This window comes from Oncorhynchus clarkii, unplaced genomic scaffold (genome assembly GCF_045791955.1).
Source record: "Oncorhynchus clarkii lewisi isolate Uvic-CL-2024 unplaced genomic scaffold, UVic_Ocla_1.0 unplaced_contig_8391_pilon_pilon, whole genome shotgun sequence".
Taxonomy (NCBI): Eukaryota; Metazoa; Chordata; class Actinopteri; order Salmoniformes; family Salmonidae; genus Oncorhynchus; species Oncorhynchus clarkii.
Window position 1 is genome coordinate 51,080 of NW_027261155.1, and position 21,421 is coordinate 72,500.

The 21,421-nt window shown below is 47.8% G+C and overlaps 1 protein-coding gene across 2 annotated transcripts in view; it reads right to left on the reverse strand.

Moving 5' to 3' along the window:
• The window catches only part of LOC139405487 (vascular endothelial growth factor receptor 3-like), a 267,475-nt gene that overhangs the window by 22,869 nt on the left and 223,185 nt on the right, over window positions 1–21,421 (reverse strand). For both annotated transcript variants that reach the window (XM_071147825.1, XM_071147823.1), the window contains exons 21-26: window positions 20,457–20,625; window positions 20,082–20,176; window positions 2,783–2,905; window positions 1,744–1,855; window positions 1,534–1,633; window positions 398–503 (exon numbers count right to left, since the gene is read on the reverse strand). In XM_071147825.1, coding sequence (XP_071003926.1) covers window positions 398–503; window positions 1,534–1,633; window positions 1,744–1,855; window positions 2,783–2,905; window positions 20,082–20,176; window positions 20,457–20,625 — 705 coding nt within the window. The remainder of the gene's footprint in view (window positions 1–397; window positions 504–1,533; window positions 1,634–1,743; window positions 1,856–2,782; window positions 2,906–20,081; window positions 20,177–20,456; window positions 20,626–21,421) is intronic.

Consider the following 21,421-nt stretch of genomic DNA (forward strand, 5'->3'; position numbering starts at 1 on the left):
TGCCTTATTGCTATTATAAACTGGTTACCAACATAATTAGAGTATAAATAAACGTTTTGTCATACATACGGTCTGATATACCACGGCTGTCAGCCAATCAGCATCCAGGGCTCGAACCACCCAGTTTATAATGTCTGATATACCACGGCTGTCAGTCAATCAGCATTCAGGGCTTTGAAACACCCAGTTTATAATGTCTGATATACCACGGCTGTCAGCCAGTCAGCATTCAGGGCTCGAACCACCCAGTTTATAATGTCTGATATACCACGGCTGTCAGTCACATTGGCCTCGTTCCATTTCTGTATGTGACCCCCATTCTTCCAGAAATGGCCACTATGACTTCAGTGTTGACAGATCAGACATGATTAGATTGGGTAAAACCTCTGTGTCTTACTGGTAGGCTGTCGTCCTGTAGTAGGTCTCCCAGGATATCTACCAGGGCTTGGAAGGGAGGTCTCTCTCGGGGCTCGCCCTGCCAGCAGGCCAGCATTATACCATAGCTATTAAGAGAGACACACAGACACATGTTACAGCAAAGAGATATCCTACAGGCCAGCAGAGATATCCTACAGGCCAGCAGAGATATCCTACAGGCCAGCAGAGATATCCTACAGGCCAGCAGAGATATCCTACAGGCCAGCAGAGATGTCCTACAGGCCAGCAGAGATATCCTACAGGCCAGCAGAGATATCCTACAGGCCAGCAGAGATATCCTACAGGCCAGCAGAGATGTCCTACAGGCCAGCAGAGATATCCTACAGGCCAGCAGAGATGTCCTACAGGCCAGCAGAGATATCCTACAGGCCAGCAGAGATGTCCTACAGGCCAGCAGAGATGTCCTACAGGCCAGCAGAGATATCCTACAGGCCAGCAGAGATATCCTACAGGCCAGCAGAGATATCCTACAGGCCAGCAGAGATGTCCTACAGGCCAGCAGAGATATCCAACAGGCCAGCAGGACCCCATATCTACCAGCAGACATATCCTACAGGCCAGAAGGATCCCATAACTACCAGCAGAGATATCCTACAGGCCAGCAGAGATATCTTACAGGCCAGCAGAGATGTCCAACAGGCCAGCAGGACCCCATATCTACCAGCAGAGGGCAACAGAGACACACAGTAGGGCTAAAGAGTGTTAGAGTGCACTCCCACAGCCACTATTAGTTCTATCCACTACAGCGCACAGAGCACACAGTACCTTACATTACTAAGCATATTGTGTGCTTGGGTTTGCATGAAATGTATGCAAGGTAGGTAAGGAGTGAGTGACTCACACATAACTACATATATCTTGTGAATTATTCTAGGATCTGTGTTGACTCACATATAACTGACTACATATATCTTGTGAATTATTCTAGGATCTGTGTTGACTCACATATAACTACATATATCTTGTGAATTATTCTAAGATCTGTGTTGACTCACATATAACTACATATATCTTGTGAATTATTCTAGGATCTGTGTTGACTCACATATAACTACATATATCTTGTGAATTATTCTAGGATCTGTGTTGACTCACATCTCAGGGGATGCTGTTTCAGGAGCTCTCATCCTGGTTCCATCTTTCAGTCGTTTACAGAAGTCCTCATCGATCTGGACACCTGGGTACGGAGATGCACCTGAGGAGAGGAACACTGGTGTTATCAGAGATAAGGTGTGTCTGTCAGGATGGATGGCTAACCGAGGCAAGAACAGTGTCTCTCACTGCTAAAAGACCTAAATGTCTCACCCAGAGAGAAGATCTCCCAGAGTAGAACACCAAAGGACCAGACGTCAGACTGGCTGGTGTAGACCTTGTCAAAGATACTCTCTGGAGCCATCCACTTCAGTGGCAGACGGGCCTGCAGAGAGAGGGGGGGGGGGGGGGGGAAGAGAGCGAGAGAGAAGAGAGGGGGGAAAAATAGAGAGGGAGGGAGGGAGGGAGGGAGACAGAGAGAGAGAGAGACAGAGGGAGAGACAGAGAGAGAGAGAGAGAGAGAGAGAGAGAGACGGAGAGAGGGAGAGAGGCGGAGAAGAGAGGGGGGGAAAATAGAGAGGGAGGGAGAGAGAAGAGAGGGGGGAGAGAGAGAAGAGAGGGGGGAAAATAGAGAGAGAGGGAGGGAGGGAGGGAGAGAGAGACAGAGCGAGAGAGACAGAGGGAGAGACAGAGAGAGAGAGAGAGAGAGAGAGACGGAGAGAGGTAGAGAGGCGGAGAGGAGAGAGAGAGAGAGAGAGAGAGAGAGAGAGAGAGAGAGAGAGAGAGAGAGAGAGAGAGACGGAGACAGAGACAGAGAGAGAGATAGAGAGAGAATTTATTCAGCAACACACCCTTAGAATAAAGGGTTCCAGAAGGATCCTTCGGCCGACCCCACAATAGAACCCTTTTGTGTTCCATGTAGAACCGTCTATGGAAAGGGTTCTACATGGAACCCAAAAATGTTCTTTCTACCTGGAAACCAAATAGGTTCTACCAGGAAAATAATGTTTCTTCAAAGGGTTCTCCTATGGGGACAGCCGATTAACCCTTTTAGGTTCTAGATAGCACCTTTTAGGTTCTAGATAACACCTTTTAGGTTCTAGATAACACCTTTTAGGTTCTAGATAACACCTAACACCTTTTAGGTTCTAGATAACACCTTTTAGGTTCTAGATAACACCTTTTTAGGTTCTACGACTCTAGTGGATGACAACCTAGACATACTGCTCCTCCGGTGACAGATATTTGAATTTTCCGTTGGCCCTGATGTAACTACCCCGAGTTTTTCCCCTGAGGTGTGTGTGTGTCTTACACTGCCTTTCCTGACGTAGTCGGGGTCTTTGTAGATGTCTCTAGCCAGGCCGAAGTCACAGATCTTCACCACGTTGTTCTCTGACAGTAGGATGTTCCTCGCTGCAAGGTCCCTGTGGATACACTGCCGAAACACACACACACACACACACACACACACACACACACACACACACACAGGGATGTAACTTCTCCAACATACTGAGCTTCTTACTACCTACGATACAGTGGGAGGGAGGAGCTTTACTATCACATCATAGTGGGAGGGAGGAGCTTTACTATCACATCACAGGGGAGGGAGGAGCTTTACTATCACATCACAGGGGAGGGAGGAGCTTTACTATCACGACATAGTGGGAGGGAGGAGCTTTACTATCACATCACAGAGGAGGGAGGAGCTTTACTATCACATCACAGGGGAGGGAGGAGCTTTACTATCACGACATAGTGGGAGGGAGGAGCTTTACTATCACATCACAGGGGAGGGAGGAGCTTTACTATCACATCACAGGGGAGGGAGGAGCTTTACTATCACGACATAGTGGGAGGGAGGAGCTTTACTATCACATCACAGGGGAGAGAGGAGCTTTACTATCACATCACAGGGGAGGGAGGAGCTTTACTATCACATCACAGGGGAGGGCGGAGCTTTACTATCACGACATAGTGGGAGGGAGGAGCTTTACTATCACATCACAGGGGAGGGAGGAGCTTTACTGTCATGACATAGTGGAGGGAGGAGCTTTACTATCACGACATAGTAGAGGGAGGAGCTTTACTATCACATCACAGGGGAGGGAGGAGCTTTACTGTCATGACATAATGGAGGGAGGAGCTTTACTGTCATGACATAGTGGAGGGAGGAGCTTTACTGTCATGACATAGTGGAGGGAGGAGCTTTACTATCACGACATAGTGGGAGGGAGGAGCTTTACTATCACATCACAGGGGAGGGAGGAGCTTTACTGTCATGACATAGTGGAGGGAGGAGCTTTACTATCACGACATAGTGGGATGGAGGATCTTTGATGTCATGACATAGTGGGATGGAGGATCTTTGATGTCATGACATAGTGGAGGGAGGAGCTTTACTGTCATGACATAGTGGAGGGAGGAGCTTTACTGTCATGACATAGTGGAGGGAGACACTTTACTATCACGACATAGTGGGAAGGAGGAGCTTTACTGTCACAACACAGGGGAGGAAGGAGCTTTAAAGTCATGACATAGTGGAGGAAGGAGCTTTACTATCACAACATAGTGGGAGGGAGGAGCTTCACTGTCACAATGTAGTGGGAGGGCAGAGCTTTATTATCACAATGTAGTGGGAGGGCGGAGCTTTACTGTCACACCACAGGGGAGGGAGGAGCTTTACTATCACAATGTAGTAGGAGGGAGGAGCTTCACTGTCACAACACAGGGGAGGGAGGAGCTTTACTATCACATCACAGTGGAGGGAGGAGCTGTCATCTCATTGTGGTTCCATTTTAGTCTCTGGTCTTGACACGCCCACTGGGCTGGATCCCAGATTTAGGCTATTCATGGGTTCTCTGTTGAGCATGTGTCGCAGACTGCAACAGAGACTATTTCTGTTTATTGCTATTAGATTATTGAGGAGTTTGTAGTCGACAACCCATCAAGCATGTCCCATGTAAACTACACCAGATTATCCATTATATTGTGATGTCACAGGCAGTAAACTACACCAGATTATCCATTATACTCTGATGTCACAGGCAGTAAACTACACCAGATTATCCATTATATTGTGATGTCACAGGCAGTAAACTACACCAGATTATCCATTATATTGTGATGTCACAGGCAGTAAACTACACCAGATTATCCATTATACTCTGATGTCACAGGCAGTAAACTACACCAGATTATCCATTATATTGTGATGTCACAGGCAGTAAACTACACCAGATTATCCATTATATTGTGATGTCACAGGCAGTAAACTACACCAGATTATCCATTATATTGTGATGTCACAGGCAGTAAACTACACCAGATTATCCATTATATTGTGATGTCACAGGCAGTAAACTACACCAGATTATCCATTATATTGTGATGTCACAGGCAGTAAACTACACCAGATTATCCATTATACTCTGATGTCACAGGCAGTAAACTACACTAGATTATCCATTATACTCTGATGTCACAGGCAGTAAACTACACTAGATTATCCATTATACTCTGATGTCACAGGCAGTAAACTACACCAGATTATCCATTATATTGTGATGTCACAGGCAGTAAACTACACCAGATTATCCATTATACTCTGATGTCACAGGCAGTAAACTACACTAGATTATCCATTATACTCTGATGTCACAGGCAGTAAACTACACCAGATTATCCATTATATTGTGATGTCACAGGCAGTAAACTACACCAGATTATCCATTATATTGTGATGTCACAGGCAGTAAACTACACTAGATTATCCATTATATTGTGATGTCACAGGCAGTAAACTACACCAGATTATCCATTATATTGTGATGTCACAGGCAGTAAACTACACCAGATTATCCATTATATTGTGATGTCACATGCAGTAAACTACACCAGATTATCCATTATATTGTGATGTCACAGGCAGTAAACTACACCAGATTATCCATTATATTGTGATGTCACATGCAGTAAACTACACCAGATTATCCATTATATTGTGATGTCACAGGCAGTAAACTACACCAGATTATCCATTATACTCTGATGTCACAGGCAGTAAACTACACCAGATTATCCATTATACTCTGATGTCACAGGCAGTAAACTACACCAGATTATCCATTATACTCTGATGTCACAGGCAGTAAACTACACTAGATTATCCATTATATTGTGATGTCACAGGCAGTAAACTACACCAGATTATCCATTATACTCTGATGTCACAGGCAGTAAACTACACCAGATTATCCATTATACTCTGATGTCACAGGCAGTAAACTACACCAGATTTTCCATTATATTGTGATGTCACAGGTAGTAAACTACACAAGATTATCCATACAACGTTAGTCCTCTTTTACATAGATTTTAGTCTTCCTTCATACAGAGGTCATAGCCCTCTTTTAAACACTATAGGACGGTACGTTTGAAGTGGTTAAAAAAAAACACAAGCCCTGCTCCGAGCACTAGGCCTCCCTGCCCTGCTCCGAGCACAAGGCCTCCCTGCCCTGCTACGAGCACAAGGCCTCCCTGCCCAGCCAGGTAGACACATTGCCCGGCCAGGTAGACACATTGCCCGGCCAGGTAGACACATTGCCCGGCCAGGTAGACACATTGCCCGGCCAGGTAGACACATTGCCCGGCCAGGTAGACACATTGCCCGGCCAGGTAGACACATTGCCCGGCCAGGTAGACACATTGCCCGGCCAGGTAGACACATTGCCCGGCCAGGTGATCATGGCTCGGCAACCAGGCGCTATAAAAAAAGACCTCCAACGCCAGATACGTCAAGAACCCCAAATGTATTTTTACTGACTTTTACAGGACGTAAAGCAGCTGGAAAGTGAAGAGGGGAACGTACGGAGTGAAGGCTTGGCCAGGTGAGTGACTGTAGAAGAACCCCCTCTACAGAGTGAAGGCTTGGCCAGGCGAGTAGAAGAACCCCCTCTACAGAGTGAAGGCCTGGCCAGGCAAGTGACTGTAGAAGAACGCCCTCTACAGAGTGAAGGCCTGGCCAGGCGAGTAGAAGAACCCCCTCTACAGCGTGAAGGATTGGCCAGGGGAGTGACTGTAGAAGAACCCCCTCTACAGAGTGAAGGCCTGGCCAGGCAAGTGACTGTAGAAGAACGCCCTCTACAGAGTGAAGGCCTGGCCAGGCGAGTAGAAGAACCCCCTCTACAGAGTGAAGGCTTGGCCAGGCGAGTAGAAGAACCCCCTCTACAGAGTGAAGGCCTGGCCAGGCAAGTGACTGTAGAAGAACCCCCTCTACAGAGTGAAGGCCTGGCCAGGCAAGTGACTGTAGAAGAACGCCCTCTACAGCGTGAAGGATTGGCCAGGGGAGTGACTGTAGAAGAACCCCCTCTACAGAGTGAAGGATTGGCCAGGCGAGTGACTGTAGAAGAACCCCCTCTACAGAGTGAAGGCTTGGCCAGGTGAGTGACTGTAGAAGAACCCCCTCTACAGAGTGAAGGCCAGGCGAGTGACTGTAGAAGAACCCTACAAGACGCTGCTGCTCAGTTGAAGAAACAGACACACAGAGATCCTAAATCATAGGAAGTCATGACGGGAGGAACTAATGCTGTAGGAGCAGCAACCCATCCCCAACAACCCTAGAATGTTCCATGAACAAGGGGGACATGGTCGTTTTCAGAAGCATTTAAGCTGGGTTGGCCAAGGCCGTCCCCATCTGTCTTCACTGTGGAGAGGGAGGCCATATGCGCAGAGAATGCCCACAACTGTGTCTTGTGACCGTAGCGTACGTGTAGGTATGTACGGAAGGACCAAATCAGAAAGATCGGTAGGAGCAAGCCCATGTAATACTTTGTAGGTTAGCAGTAAAACCTTGAATTCAGCCCTTGCCTTAACAGGAAGCCAGTGTAGGGAGGCTAGCACTGGAGTAATATGATCAAATGTTTTGGGTTCTATTCAAGATTTTAGCAGCCGTGTTTAGCGCTAACTGAACATATGTGCAGAGAATGCCCACAACTGCAAGCTCCAAAGCAGCCATTAAATTGGAACGCCTGGCCACTTTAAGGCGAGTGGACGGGGTGAGTACTGAAAGTAGAATGAGTCAACCAAGCCCTTTTTAATAGGGGAATGTCCTTAGGTGGAGGTTATTGCAGGGGGAATCGCTGTGCCTTGTCTTCTAGACTCTGGGTACCAGGTGACCATGTTTAGTGAATCCTTTTTTCAAGGACAATTCAAACACTAGCAGCCTGGGCGGAAAGAAGGATTAGAATGGCTAGCCTTAAAAGCTGCTAATGGACTTCAATTCCCTTATGTTGGGTATGAAGTGCTGGACTTGGAATGTAATACTGGCCCAGCAACAGCCCGACTCACCCGGCAACAGACAGTACAGATACCCCTGAAACATATTCCAGAGACTCCTGGTCAGATGGACTACTGTGTTGGAGAGACTCCTGGTCAGATGGACTACTGTGTTGGAGAGACTCCTGGTCAGATGGACTACTGTGTTCCAGAAACTCATGGTCAGATGGACTACTGTGTTCCAGAGACTCCTGGTCAGATGGACTACTGTGGTGGAGAGACTCCTGGTCAGATGGACTACTGTGTTCCAGAGCCTCCTGGTCAGATGGACTACTGTGTTGGAGAGACTCCTGGTCAGAATGACTACTGTGTTGGAGAGACTCCTGGTCAGATGGACTACTGTGTTGGAGAGACTCCTAGTCAGATGGACTACTGTGGTGGGGAGACTCCTGGTCAGATGGACTACTGTGTTCCAGAAACTCATGGTCAGATGGACTACTGTGTTCCAGAGACTCCTGGTCAGATGGACTACTGTGTTGGAGAGACTCCTGGTCAGAATGACTACTGTGTTGGAGAGACTCCTGGTCAGATGGACTACTGTGTTCCAGAGCCTCCTGATCAGATGGACTACTGTGTTCCAGAAACTCCTGTAGTAGACCCCTAGTCCAGAGTCAGATGAACTACTGTGGTGGGGAGACGTCTGGTCAGATGGACTACTGTGTTCCAGAGACTCCTAGTCAGATGGACTACTGTGTTCCAGAGACTCCTAGTCAGATGGACTACTGTGTTCCAGAGACTCCTGGTCAGATGGATTACTGTGTTCCAGAGACTCCTAGTCAGATGGACTACTGTGTTCCAGAGACTCCTGGTCAGATGGATTACTGTGTTCCAGAGACTCCTAGTCAGATGGACTACTGTGTTCCAGAGACTCCTAGTCAGATCGACTACTGTGTTCCAGAGACTCCTGGTCAGATGGACTACTGTGTTGGAGAGACTCCTAGTCAGATGGACTACTGTGGTGGGGAGACTCCTGGTCAGATGGACTACTGTGGTGGGGAGACTCCTGGTCAGATGGACTACTGTGTTGGTGTGACTCCTGGTCAGATGGACTACTGTGTTCCAGAGACTCCTGGTCAGATTGACTACTGTGTTGGAGAGACTCCTGGTCAGATGGACTACTGTGGTGGGGAGACTTCTGGTCAGATGGACTACTGTGTTCCAGAGACTCCTGGTCAGATGGACTACTGTGTTGGAGAGACTCCTGGTCAGATGGACTACTGTGTTGGAGAGACTCCTGGTCAGATGGACTACTGTGGTGGGGAGACTTCTGGTCAGATGGACTACTGTGTTCCAGAGACTCCTGGTCAGATGGACTACTGTGTTCCAGTGACTCCTGGTCAGATGGACTACTGTGGTGGAGAGACTCCTGGTCAGATGGACTACTGTGGTGGGGAGACTCCTGGTCAGATGGACTACTGTGGTGGGGAGACTCCTGGTCAGATGGACTACTGTGGTGGAGAGACTCCTGGTCAGATGGACTACTGTGTTCCAGAGACTCCTGGTCAGATGGACTACTGTGGTGGGGAGACTCCTGGTCAGATGGACTACTGTGGTGGGGAGACTCCTGGTAAGATGGACTACTGTGGTGGGGAGACTCCTGGTCAGATGGACTACTGTGGTGGGGAGACGTCTGGTCAGATGGACTACTGTGTTCCAGAGACTCCTGGTCAGATGGACTACTATGTTGGAGAGACTCCTGGTCAGATGGACTACTGTGTTCCAGAGACTCCTGGTCAGATGGACATCTGTGTTCCAGAGACTCCTGGTCAGATGGACTACTGTGTTCCAGAGACTCCTGGTCAGATGGACTACTGTGGTGGGGAGACTCCTGGTCAGATGGACTACTGTGGTGGGGTGACTCCTGGTCAGATGGACTAATGTGTTCCAGAGACTCCTGGTCAGATTGACTACTGTGTTGGAGAGACTCCTGGTCAGATGGACTACTGTGGTGGGAGACTTCTGGTCAGATGGACTACTGTGTTCCAGAGACTCCTGGTCAGGTGGACTTCTGTGTTGGAGAGACTCCTGGTCAGATGGACTACTGTGTTGGAGAGACTCCTGGTCAGATGGACTACTGTGTTCCAGAGCCTCCTGATCAGATGGACTACTGTGTTCCAGAAACTCCTGTAGTAGACCCCTAGTCCAGAGTCAGATGAACTACTGTGGTGGGGAGACGTCTGGTCAGATGGACTACTGTGTTCCAGAGACTCCTAGTCAGATGGACTACTGTGTTCCAGAGACTCCTAGTCAGATGGACTACTGTGTTCCAGAGACTCCTGGTCAGATGGATTACTGTGTTCCAGAGACTCCTAGTCAGATGGACTACTGTGTTCCAGAGACTCCTGTTCAGATGGATTTCTGTGTTCCAGAGACTCTTAGTCAGATGGACTACTGTGTTCCAGAGACTCCTAGTCAGATCGACTACTGTGTTCCAGAGACTCCTGGTCAGATGGACTACTGTGTTGGAGAGACTCCTAGTCAGATGGACTACTGTGGTGGGGAGACTCCTGGTCAGATGGACTACTGTGTTGGAGAGACTCCTGGTCAGATGGACTACTGTGTTCCAGAGACTCCTGGTCAGATGGACATCTGTGTTCCAGAGACTCCTGGTCAGATGGACTACTGTGGTGGGGAGACTCCTGGTCAGATGGACTACTGTGGTGGGGTGACTCCTGGTCAGATGGACTAATGTGTTCCAGAGACTCCTGGTCAGATTGACTACTGTGTTGGAGAGACTCCTGGTCAGATGGACTACTGTGGTGGGAGACTTCTGGTCAGATGGACTACTGTGTTCCAGAGACTCCTGGTCAGGTGGACTTCTGTGTTGGAGAGACTCCTGGTCAGATGGACTACTGTGTTGGAGAGACTCCTGGTCAGATGGACTACTGTGTTCCAGAGCCTCCTGATCAGATGGACTACTGTGTTCCAGAAACTCCTGTAGTAGACCCCTAGTCCAGAGTCAGATGAACTACTGTGGTGGGGAGACGTCTGGTCAGATGGACTACTGTGTTCCAGAGACTCCTAGTCAGATGGACTACTGTGTTCCAGAGACTCCTAGTCAGATGGACTACTGTGTTCCAGAGACTCCTGGTCAGATGGATTACTGTGTTCCAGAGACTCCTAGTCAGATGGACTACTGTGTTCCAGAGACTCCTGGTCAGATGGATTACTGTGTTCCAGAGACTCCTAGTCAGATGGACTACTGTGTTCCAGAGACTCCTAGTCAGATCGACTACTGTGTTCCAGAGACTCCTGGTCAGATGGACTACTGTGTTGGAGAGACTCCTAGTCAGATGGACTACTGTGGTGGGGAGACTCCTGGTCAGATGGACTACTGTGGTGGGGAGACTCCTGGTCAGATGGACTACTGTGGTGGGGTGACTCCTGGTCAGATGGACTACTGTGTTCCAGAGACTCCTGGTCAGATTGACTACTGTGTTGGAGAGACTCCTGGTCAGATGGACTACTGTGGTGGGGAGACTTCTGGTCAGATGGACTACTGTGTTCCAGAGACTCCTGGTCAGATGGACTACTGTGTTGGAGAGACTCCTGGTCAGATGGACTACTGTGTTGGAGAGACTCCTGGCCAGATGGACTACTGTGGTGGGGAGACTTCTGGTCAGATGGACTACTGTGTTCCAGAGACTCCTGGTCAGATGGACTACTGTGTTCCAGAGACTCCTGGTCAGATGGACTACTGTGGTGGAGAGACTCCTGGTCAGATGGACTACTGTGGTGGGGAGACTCCTGGTCAGATGGACTACTGTGGTGGGTAGACTCCTGGTCAGATGGACTACTGTGGTGGAGAGACTCCTGGTCAGATGGACTACTGTGTTCCAGAGACTCCTGGTCAGATGGACTACTGTGGTGGGGAGACTCCTGGTCAGATGGACTACTGTGGTGGGGAGACTCCTGGTAAGATGGACTACTGTGGTGGGGAGACTCCTGGTCAGATGGACTACTGTGGTGGGGAGACGTCTGGTCAGATGGACTACTGTGTTCCAGAGACTCCTGGTCAGATGGACTACTGTGTTGGAGAGACTCCTGGTCAGATGGACTACTGTGTTCCAGAGACTCCTGGTCAGATGGACTTCTGTGTTCCAGAGACTCCTGGTCAGATGGACTACTGTGTTCCAGAGACTCCTGGTCAGATGGACTACTGTGGTGGGGAGACTCCTGGTCAGATGGACTACTGTGTTCCAGAGACTCCTGGTCAGATGGACTACTGTGTTCCAGAGACTCCTGGTCAGATGGACATCTGTGTTCCAGAGACTCCTGGTCAGATGGACTACTGTGTTCCAGAGACTCCTGGTCAGATGGACTACTGTGGTGGGGAGACTCCTGGTCAGATGGACTACTGTGGTGGGGTGACTCCTGGTCAGATGGACTACTGTGTTCCAGAGACTCCTGGTCAGATTGACTACTGTGTTGGAGAGACTCCTGGTCAGATGGACTACTGTGGTGGGGAGACTTCTGGTCAGATGGACTACTGTGTTCCAGAGACTCCTGGTCAGATGGACTACTGTGTTGGAGAGACTCCTGGTCAGATGGACTACTGTGTTGGAGAGACTCCTGGCCAGATGGACTACTGTGGTGGGGAGACTTCTGGTCAGATGGACTACTGTGTTCCAGAGACTCCTGGTCAGATGGACTACTGTGTTCCAGAGACTCCTGGTCAGATGGACTACTGTGGTGGAGAGACTCCTGGTCAGATGGACTACTGTGGTGGTGAGACTCCTGGTCAGATGGACTACTGTGGTGGATAGACTCCTGGTCAGATGGACTACTGTGGTGGAGAGACTCCTGGTCAGATGGACTACTGTGTTCCAGAGACTCCTGGTCAGATGGACTACTGTGGTGGGGAGACTCCTGGTCAGATGGACTACTGTGGTGGGGAGACTCCTGGTAAGATGGACTACTGTGGTGGGGAGACTCCTGGTCAGATGGACTACTGTGGTGGGGAGACGTCTGGTCAGATGGACTACTGTGTTCCAGAGACTCCTGGTCAGATGGACTACTGTGTTGGAGAGACTCCTGGTCAGATGGACTACTGTGTTCCAGAGACTCCTGGTCAGATGGACTTCTGTGTTCCAGAGACTCCTGGTCAGATGGACTACTGTGTTCCAGAGACTCCTGGTCAGATGGACTACTGTGGTGGGGAGACTCCTGGTCAGATGGACTACTGTGTTCCAGAGACTCCTGGTCAGATGGACTACTGTGTTCCAGAGACTCCTGGTCAGATGGACATCTGTGTTCCAGAGACTCCTGGTCAGATGGACTACTGTGTTCCAGAGACTCCTGGTCAGATGGACTACTGTGGTGGGGAGACTCCTGGTCAGATGGACTACTGTGGTGGGGTGACTCCTGGTCAGATGGACTAATGTGTTCCAGAGACTCCTGGTCAGATTGACTACTGTGTTGGAGAGACTCCTGGTCAGATGGACTACTGTGGTGGGAGACTTCTGGTCAGATGGACTACTGTGTTCCAGAGACTCCTGGTCAGGTGGACTTCTGTGTTGGAGAGACTCCTGGTCAGATGGACTACTGTGTTGGAGAGACTCCTGGTCAGATGGACTACTGTGTTCCAGAGCCTCCTGATCAGATGGACTACTGTGTTCCAGAAACTCCTGTAGTAGACCCCTAGTCCAGAGTCAGATGAACTACTGTGGTGGGGAGACGTCTGGTCAGATGGACTACTGTGTTCCAGAGACTCCTAGTCAGATGGACTACTGTGTTCCAGAGACTCCTAGTCAGATGGATTACTGTGTTCCAGAGACTCCTAGTCAGATGGACTACTGTGTTCCAGAGACTCCTGGTCAGATGGATTACTGTGTTCCAGAGACTCCTAGTCAGATGGACTACTGTGTTCCAGAGACTCCTAGTCAGATCGACTACTGTGTTCCAGAGACTCCTGGTCAGATGGACTACTGTGTTGGAGAGACTCCTAGTCAGATGGACTACTGTGGTGGGGAGACTCCTGGTCAGATGGACTACTGTGGTGGGGAGACTCCTGGTCAGATGGACTACTGTGGTGGGGTGACTCCTGGTCAGATGGACTACTGTGTTCCAGAGACTCCTGGTCAGATGGACTACTGTGTTGGAGAGACTCCTGGTCAGATGGACTACTGTGGTGGGGAGACTTCTGGTCAGATGGACTTCTGTGTTCCAGAGACTCCTGGTCAGATGGACTACTGTGTTCCAGAGACTCCTGGTCAGATGGACTACTGTGGTGGGGAGACTCCTGGTCAGATGGACTACTGTGTTCCAGAGACTCCTGGTCAGGTGGACTACTGTGTTCCAGAGACTCCTGGTCAGATGGACTACTGTGGTGGGGAGACACCTGGTCAGATGGACTACTGTGGTGGGGAGACTCCTGGTCAGATGGACTACTGTGGTGGGGAGACTCCTGGTCAGATGGACTACTGTGTTGGAGAGACTCCTGGTCAGATGGACTACTGTGTTCCATTGGAAAATAAGAACATTCCAACATGTATTTTTTATATTGTTGCAAAGCGAACTAAAAAGAGTCTGAGGCTTTCACCTCAGCAGTGATACATTTTTAAACTTCTTTGAGGAAAAGATTATGATCATTAGAAAGCAAATTATGAACTCCTCTTTAAATCTACGTATTTCTCCAAAGCTCAGTTGTCCTGAGTCAGCACAACACTGCCAGGACCTAGGATCAAGGGAGACACTCAAATGGTTTAGTCCTATATCTCTACATTCATGAAAATAGTAATGGCCTCTAAACCTTCAAGCTGCATACTGGACCCTATTCCAACTAAACTACTGAAAGAGCTGCTTCCTGTGCTTGGCCCTCCTATGTTGAACATAATAAACGGCTCTCTATCCACCGGATGTGTACCAAACTCACTAAAAGTGGCAGAAATAAAGCCTCTCTTGAAAAAGCCAAACCTTGACCCAGAAAATATAAAAAACTATATTGAATCTTCCATTCCTCTAATTTAAAAAAAAAGGCTGTTGCACAGCAACTCACTGCCTTCCTGAAGACAAACAATGTATACAAAACTCTTCAGTCTGGTTTTAGACCCCATCATAGCACTGAGACTGCACTTGTGAAGGTGGTAAATTACCTTTTAATGGCATCAGACTGAGGCTCTGCATCTGTCCTCGTGCTCCTAGACCTTAGTGCTGCTTTTGATACCATTGATCACCACATTCTTTTGGAGAGATTGGAAACCCAAATTGGTCTACACGGACAAGTTCTGGCCTGGTTTAGATCTTATCTGTCGGAAATATATCAGTTTATCTCTGTGGATGGTTTGTCCTCTGACAAATCAACTGTGTTCCTCAAGGCCCTGTTTTAGGACCACTATTGTTTTCACTATGTATTTTACCTCTTGGTAATGTCATTCGGAAACATAATGTCAACTTTCACTATGCAGATGACACAGCTGTACATCTCAATGAAACATGGTGAAGCCCCAAGTGGATGGCGGGAAATGTTTTACTTTTAAACAAAACAGAGATGCTTGTTCTAGGCCCCAAGAACCAAAGAGATCTGCTGTTGAATCTTGATGGTTGACGGTTGTACAGTCGTCTCAAATAGAACTGTGAAGGACCTTGGCGTTACTCTGGACCCTGATCTCTCTTTTGAAGAACAAATCAAGACTGTTTCAAGGACAGCTTTTTTCCATCTTCGTAACATTACAAAAATCGGAAACTTTCTGTCCAAAAATGACGCAGAAAAAATTATCCATGCTTTTGCCACTTCTAGATTAGACCTCTGCAATGCTACCCGGATAAAACACTAAATAAACTTTAGTTAGCGCTAAACACGGCTACTAAAATCTTGACTAGAACCCAAAACATTTGATCATATTACTCCAGTGCTAGCCTCCCTACACTGGCTTCCTGTTAAGGCAAGGGCTGATTTCAAGGTTTTACTGCTAACCTACAAAGCATTACATGGGCTTGCTCCTACCTATCGTACCGATCTGGTCCTGCCGTACATACCTACACGTACGCTACGGTCACAAGACGCAGGCCTCCTTACTGTCCCTAGAATTTTTAAGCAAACAGCTGGAGGCAGGGCTTTCTCCTATAGAGCTCCATTTTTATGGAATGGTCTGCCGATCCATGTGAGAGATGCAGACCTTGAACTCTTTACTGAAGACTCATCTCTTCAGTAGGCCCTATGATTGAGTGTAGTCTGGCCCAGGGGTGCGAAGGTGAACAGCAAGCCACTGGAGCAACGAACCACCCTTGCTGTCTCTGCCTGGCCGGTTCCCCTCTCTCCACTGGGATTCTCTGCCTCTAACCCTATTACAGGGGCTGAGTCACTGGCTTACTGGTGCACTTCCCTAGGAGGGGTGTGTCACTTGAGTGGGTTGAGTCACTGACGTGATCTTCCTGTCCGGGTTGGCGCATCCCTCGGGTTTGTGCCGTGGCTGAGATCATTGTGGGCTATACACGGCCTTGTCTCAGGATGGTAAGTTGGTGGTTGAAGATATCCCTCTAGTGGTGTGGGGGCTGTGCTTTGGCAAAGTGGGTGGGGTTATATCCTGCCTTGTTGGCCCTGTCCAGGGGTATCATCGGATGGGGCCACAGTGTCTCCCGACCCCTCCTGTATCTGGAGTATTTCTCCTGTCTTATCTGGTGTCCTGTGTGAATTTAAGTATGCTCTCTCTAATTCTCTCGCTCGCTCTCTCTCTCTCTCTCTCTTTCTCTCTCTTTTCTCTCGGAGGACTGAGCCCTAGGACCATGCCTCAGGACTACCTGGCCTGATGACTCCTTGCTGTCCCCAGTCTATCTGGTCGTGCTGCTGATCCAGTTTCAACTGTTCTGCCTGCGGCTATGGAACCCTGACCTGTTCACCGGATGTGCTACCTTGTCCCGGACCTGCTGTTTTTGAATCTCTCTCTCTCTACTGTACCTGCTGTCTCTAACTCTGAATGATCGGCTATGAAAAGACAACTGACATTTACTCCTGAGGTGCTGACCCGTTGCACCCTCTACAACCACTGTGATTATTATGAATCGACCCTGCTGGTCATCTATGAACGTTTGAACATCTTGGCCATATACTGTTATAATCTCCACCCGTCACAGCCAGAAGAGGACTGGCCACCCCTCAGAGCCTGGTTCCCCTCTAGGTTTCTTCCTAGGTTCTGGCCTTTTCTAGGGAGTTTTTCCTAGCCACCGTGCTTCTACACCTGCATTGCTTGCTGTTTGGGGTTTTAGGCTGGGTTTCTGTACAGCTCTTTGTGACATTGACTGATATAAAAAGGGCTTTATAAATATATTTGATTGATACCCTATGCAAAAGAGGTAGTGAGAGAAACCAGTAGCAGCACCTACAGTCCTGTTAAAAAGAAAGAAGTCTCAGTCGCACTCCGTAACATGTTTTTTAGGCTTTAATCTGTGTCTGGGAAACAAGCCCAGGATGTGGTATTATTGGATAATCTATTTGCATTACACCTCCTCCTCTTCTTCCTCTTCCTCCTCCTCCTCCTCCTCCTCCTCTTCCTCACACCCCCTGTCAGACTGGTCTCTATAATCTCTGTGATTTCTAGGGAGATCAATATGGTGTAGTGCACTACTTTAGTCCAGAGCCTTATACCACACCATGTGTGGTTCATGTGGTCCTAACCCTAACCCTTATACATGTGTGGTTCATGTGGTTCTGGGAAACTACTTTAGTCCAGAGCCTTATACCACACCATGTGTGGTTCATGTGGTTCTGGGAAACTACTTTAGTCCAGAGCCTTATACCACACCATGTGTGGTTCATGTGGTTCTGGGAAACTACTTTAGTCCAGAGCCCCTTATACCACACCATGTGTGGTTCATGTGGTCCTAACCCTAACCCTTATACATGTGTGGTTCATGTGGTTCTGGGAAACTACTTTAGTCCAGAGCCTTATACCACACCATGTGTGGTTCATGTGGTCCTAACCCTAACCCTTATACATGTGTGGTTCATGTGGTTCTGGGAAACTACTTTAGTCCAGAGCCTTATACCACACCATGTTAATGTGGTTCTGGGAAACTACTTTAGTCCAGAGCCTTATACCACACCATCTCTATAATCTGTCTGGGTTTCTGGGGCGATGGGTTTTTAGGGAGAAATCTTCTGGGACAATGGGTTTTTAGGGAGAAATCTTCTGGGGCGATGGGTTTTTAGGGAGAAATCTTCTGGGGCGATGGGTTTTTAGGGAGAAATCTTCTGGGGCGATGGGTTTTTAGGGAGAAATCTTCTGGGGCGATGGGTTTTTAGGGAGAAATCTTCTGGGGCGATGGGTTTTTAGGGAGAAATCTTCTGGGGCGATGGGTTTTTAGGGAGAAATCTTCTGGGGCGATGGGTTTTTAGGGAGAAATCTTCTGGGGCGATGGGTTTTTAGGGAGAAATCTTCTGGGGCGATGGGTTTTTAGGGAGAAATCTTCTGGGGCGATGGGTTTTTAGGGAGAAATCTTCTGGGACAATGGGTTTTTAGGGAGAAATCTTCTGAGGCGATGGGTTTTTAGGGAGAAATCTTCTGGGGCGATGGGTTTTTAGGGAGAAATCTTCTGGGGCGATGGGTTTTTAGGGAGAAATCTTCTGGGGCGATGGGTTTTTAGGGAGAAATCTTCTGGGGCGATGGGTTTTTAGGGAGAAATCTTCTGGGGCGATGGGTTTTTAGGGAGAAATCTTCTGGGACAATGGGTTTTTAGGGAGAAATCTTCTGGGGCGATGGGTTTTTAGGGAGAAATCTTCTGGGGCGATGGGTTTTTAGGGAGAAATCTTCTGGGGCGATGGGTTTTTAGGGAGAAATCTTCTGGGGCGATGGGTTTTTAGGGAGAAATCTTCTGGGACAATGGGTTTTTAGGGAGAAATCTTCTGAGGCGATGGGTTTTTAGGGAGAAATCTTCTGGGGCGATGGGTTTTTAGGGAGAAATCTTCTGGGGCGATGGGTTTTTAGGGAGAAATCTTCTGGGGCGATGGGTTTTTAGGGAGAAATCTTCTGGGGCGATGGGTTTTTAGGGAGAAATCTTCTGGGGCGATGGGTTTTTAGGGAGAAATCTTCTGGGACGATGGGTTTTTAGGGAGAAATCTTCTGGGGCGATGGGTTTTTAGGGAGAAATCTTCTGGGGCGATGGGTTTTTAGGGAGAAATCTTCTGGGGCGATGGGTTTTTAGGGAGAAATCTTCTGGGACAATGGGTTTTTAGGGAGAAATCTTCTGGGGCGATGGGTTTTTAGGGAGAAATCTTCTGGGGCGATGGGTTTTTAGGGAGAAATCTTCTGGGGCGATGGGTTTTTAGGGAGAAATCTTCTGGGGCGATGGGTTTTTAGGGAGAAATCTTCTGGGACAATGGGTTTTTAGGGAGAAATCTTCTGGGGCGATGGGTTTTTAGGGAGAAATCTTTTGGGGCGATGGGTTTTTAGATTTAAATCTTCTGGGGCGATGGGTTTTTAGGGAGAAATCTTCTGGGACAATGGGTTTTTAGGGAGAAATCTTCTGAGGCGATGGGTTTTTAGGGAGAAATCTTCTGGGGCGATGGGTTTTTAGGGAGAAATCTTCTGGGACAATGGGTTTTTAGGGAGAAATCTTCTGAGGCGATGGGTTTTTAGGGAGAAATCTTCTGGGGCGATGGGTTTTTAGGGAGAAATCTTCTGGGGCGATGGGTTTTTAGGGAGAAATCTTCTGGGGCGATGGGTTTTTAGGGAGAAATCTTCTGGGGCGATGGGTTTTTAGGGAGAAATCTTCTGGGGCGATGGGTTTTTAGGGAGAAATCTTCTGGGACAATGGGTTTTTAGGGAGAAATCTTCTGGGGCGATGGGTTTTTAGGGAGAAATCTTCTGGGGCGATGGGTTTTTAGGGAGAAATCTTCTGGGGCGATGGGTTTTTAGGGAGAAATCTTCTGGGGCGATGGGTTTTTAGGGAGAAATCTTCTGGGACAATGGGTTTTTAGGGAGAAATCTTCTGGGGCGATGGGTTTTTAGGGAGAAATCTTCTGGGGCGATGGGTTTTTAGGGAGAAATCTTCTGGGGCGATGGGTTTTTAGGGAGAAATCTTCTGGGGCGATGGGTTTTTAGGGAGAAATCTTCTGGGACAATGGGTTTTTAGGGAGAAATCTTCTGGGGCGATGGGTTTTTAGGGAGAAATCTTTTGGGGCGATGGGTTTTTAGATTTAAATCTTCTGGGGCGATGGGTTTTTAGATTTAAATCTTTTGGGGCGATGGGTTTTTAGATTGAAATCTTTTGGGGCGATGGGTTTTTAGGGTGATTTAAAAAAAAAATGGATGATGGGTGTGTGGTTGCTGGAGAGATACCATTCGCGAGGCCAGGAACTCCATTCCTCTGGCCACCTGGAAACTATAGCAGATCAGATCTTCTATAGTGAGAGGAGTCTTCCATAGGTCCTCCACTGGAGGGAGGGAGAGAGAGAGAGAGAGAGAGAGAGAGAGAGAGAGAGAGAGAGAGAGAGAGAGAGAGAGAGAGAGAGAGAGAGAGAGAGAGAGAGAGGATTTAACTCAGGTATAACTTGTTTTGATTCTACATTCTTGAGGCTCAGATGGAGCTCTTCAGTCAAAAGGTCAAGACTGAACTTTCAGCACTTAAAATCCCCAAATCCTATTGGCATTAATGCATTATTTATGTCAGTCTGAAGTTAGGATTTGGCCAATACTGCAATTCACACTACTCACTCTTTTCCACAGCAGGAGAGGGGCTCTTCTGATTGGACTTTCTGGATGACTGACTCTGGGGGCTGCCAATAGAGGAGGAGGACGGGGAAGGTGGGAGGCGGGCTCTCGGCTCCACTTGTCCTGCCTCTATCATGCGTCTCACCTGGCTCTGAGTCTTAGGGGAGCGGTCCTGAGAAACACACAGGTACATCATGTACGTTACCATCTACACATTGGCCAGGATTTAATCAGTCACTTTGCTCTATTTAAATGTCCTTTCCGATTTAGACGCCATATGCAGCGTTTACCATTGATGTGGTCTCAGTGAACGCGGGACATTGTCTTTCTAAACATGAAATGCGGACAAAGCGCATTTGGTTTGAGACCCGGGGACTTAGTCTATTCCAACAGCCATCGTGTTATTAGAGGGGAGTGTTATAATGGGCCCTTTCCACCAGCTCTGCAACAGAACAGTCCCCAACACTCACCATCACTTTCCATACACCTCTATGATTGATTTCAGTTGTTTTTCTCAATTGAACAAAACATTCTGTAAATGTTGTATGTTATTAATCCTAGTGTCACCCTGATAAAACAGTTATATTATGTCAATCATATATATATATATATATATATATATATATATATATATATATATATATATATATATATATATATATATACAGTGCCTTGCGAAAGTATTCAGCCCCCTTGAACTTTGCGACCTTTTGCCACATTTCAGGCTTCAAACATAAAGATATAAAACTGTATTTTTTTGTGAAGAATCAACAACAAGTGGGACACAATCATGAAGTGGAACGACATTTATTGGATATTTCAAACTTTTTTTAACAAATCAAAAACTGAAAAATTGGGCGTGCAAAATTATTCAGCCCCTTTACTTTCAGTGCAGCCAACTCTCTCCAGAAGTTCAGTGAGGATCTCTGAATGATCCAATGTTGACCTAAATGACTAATGATGATAAA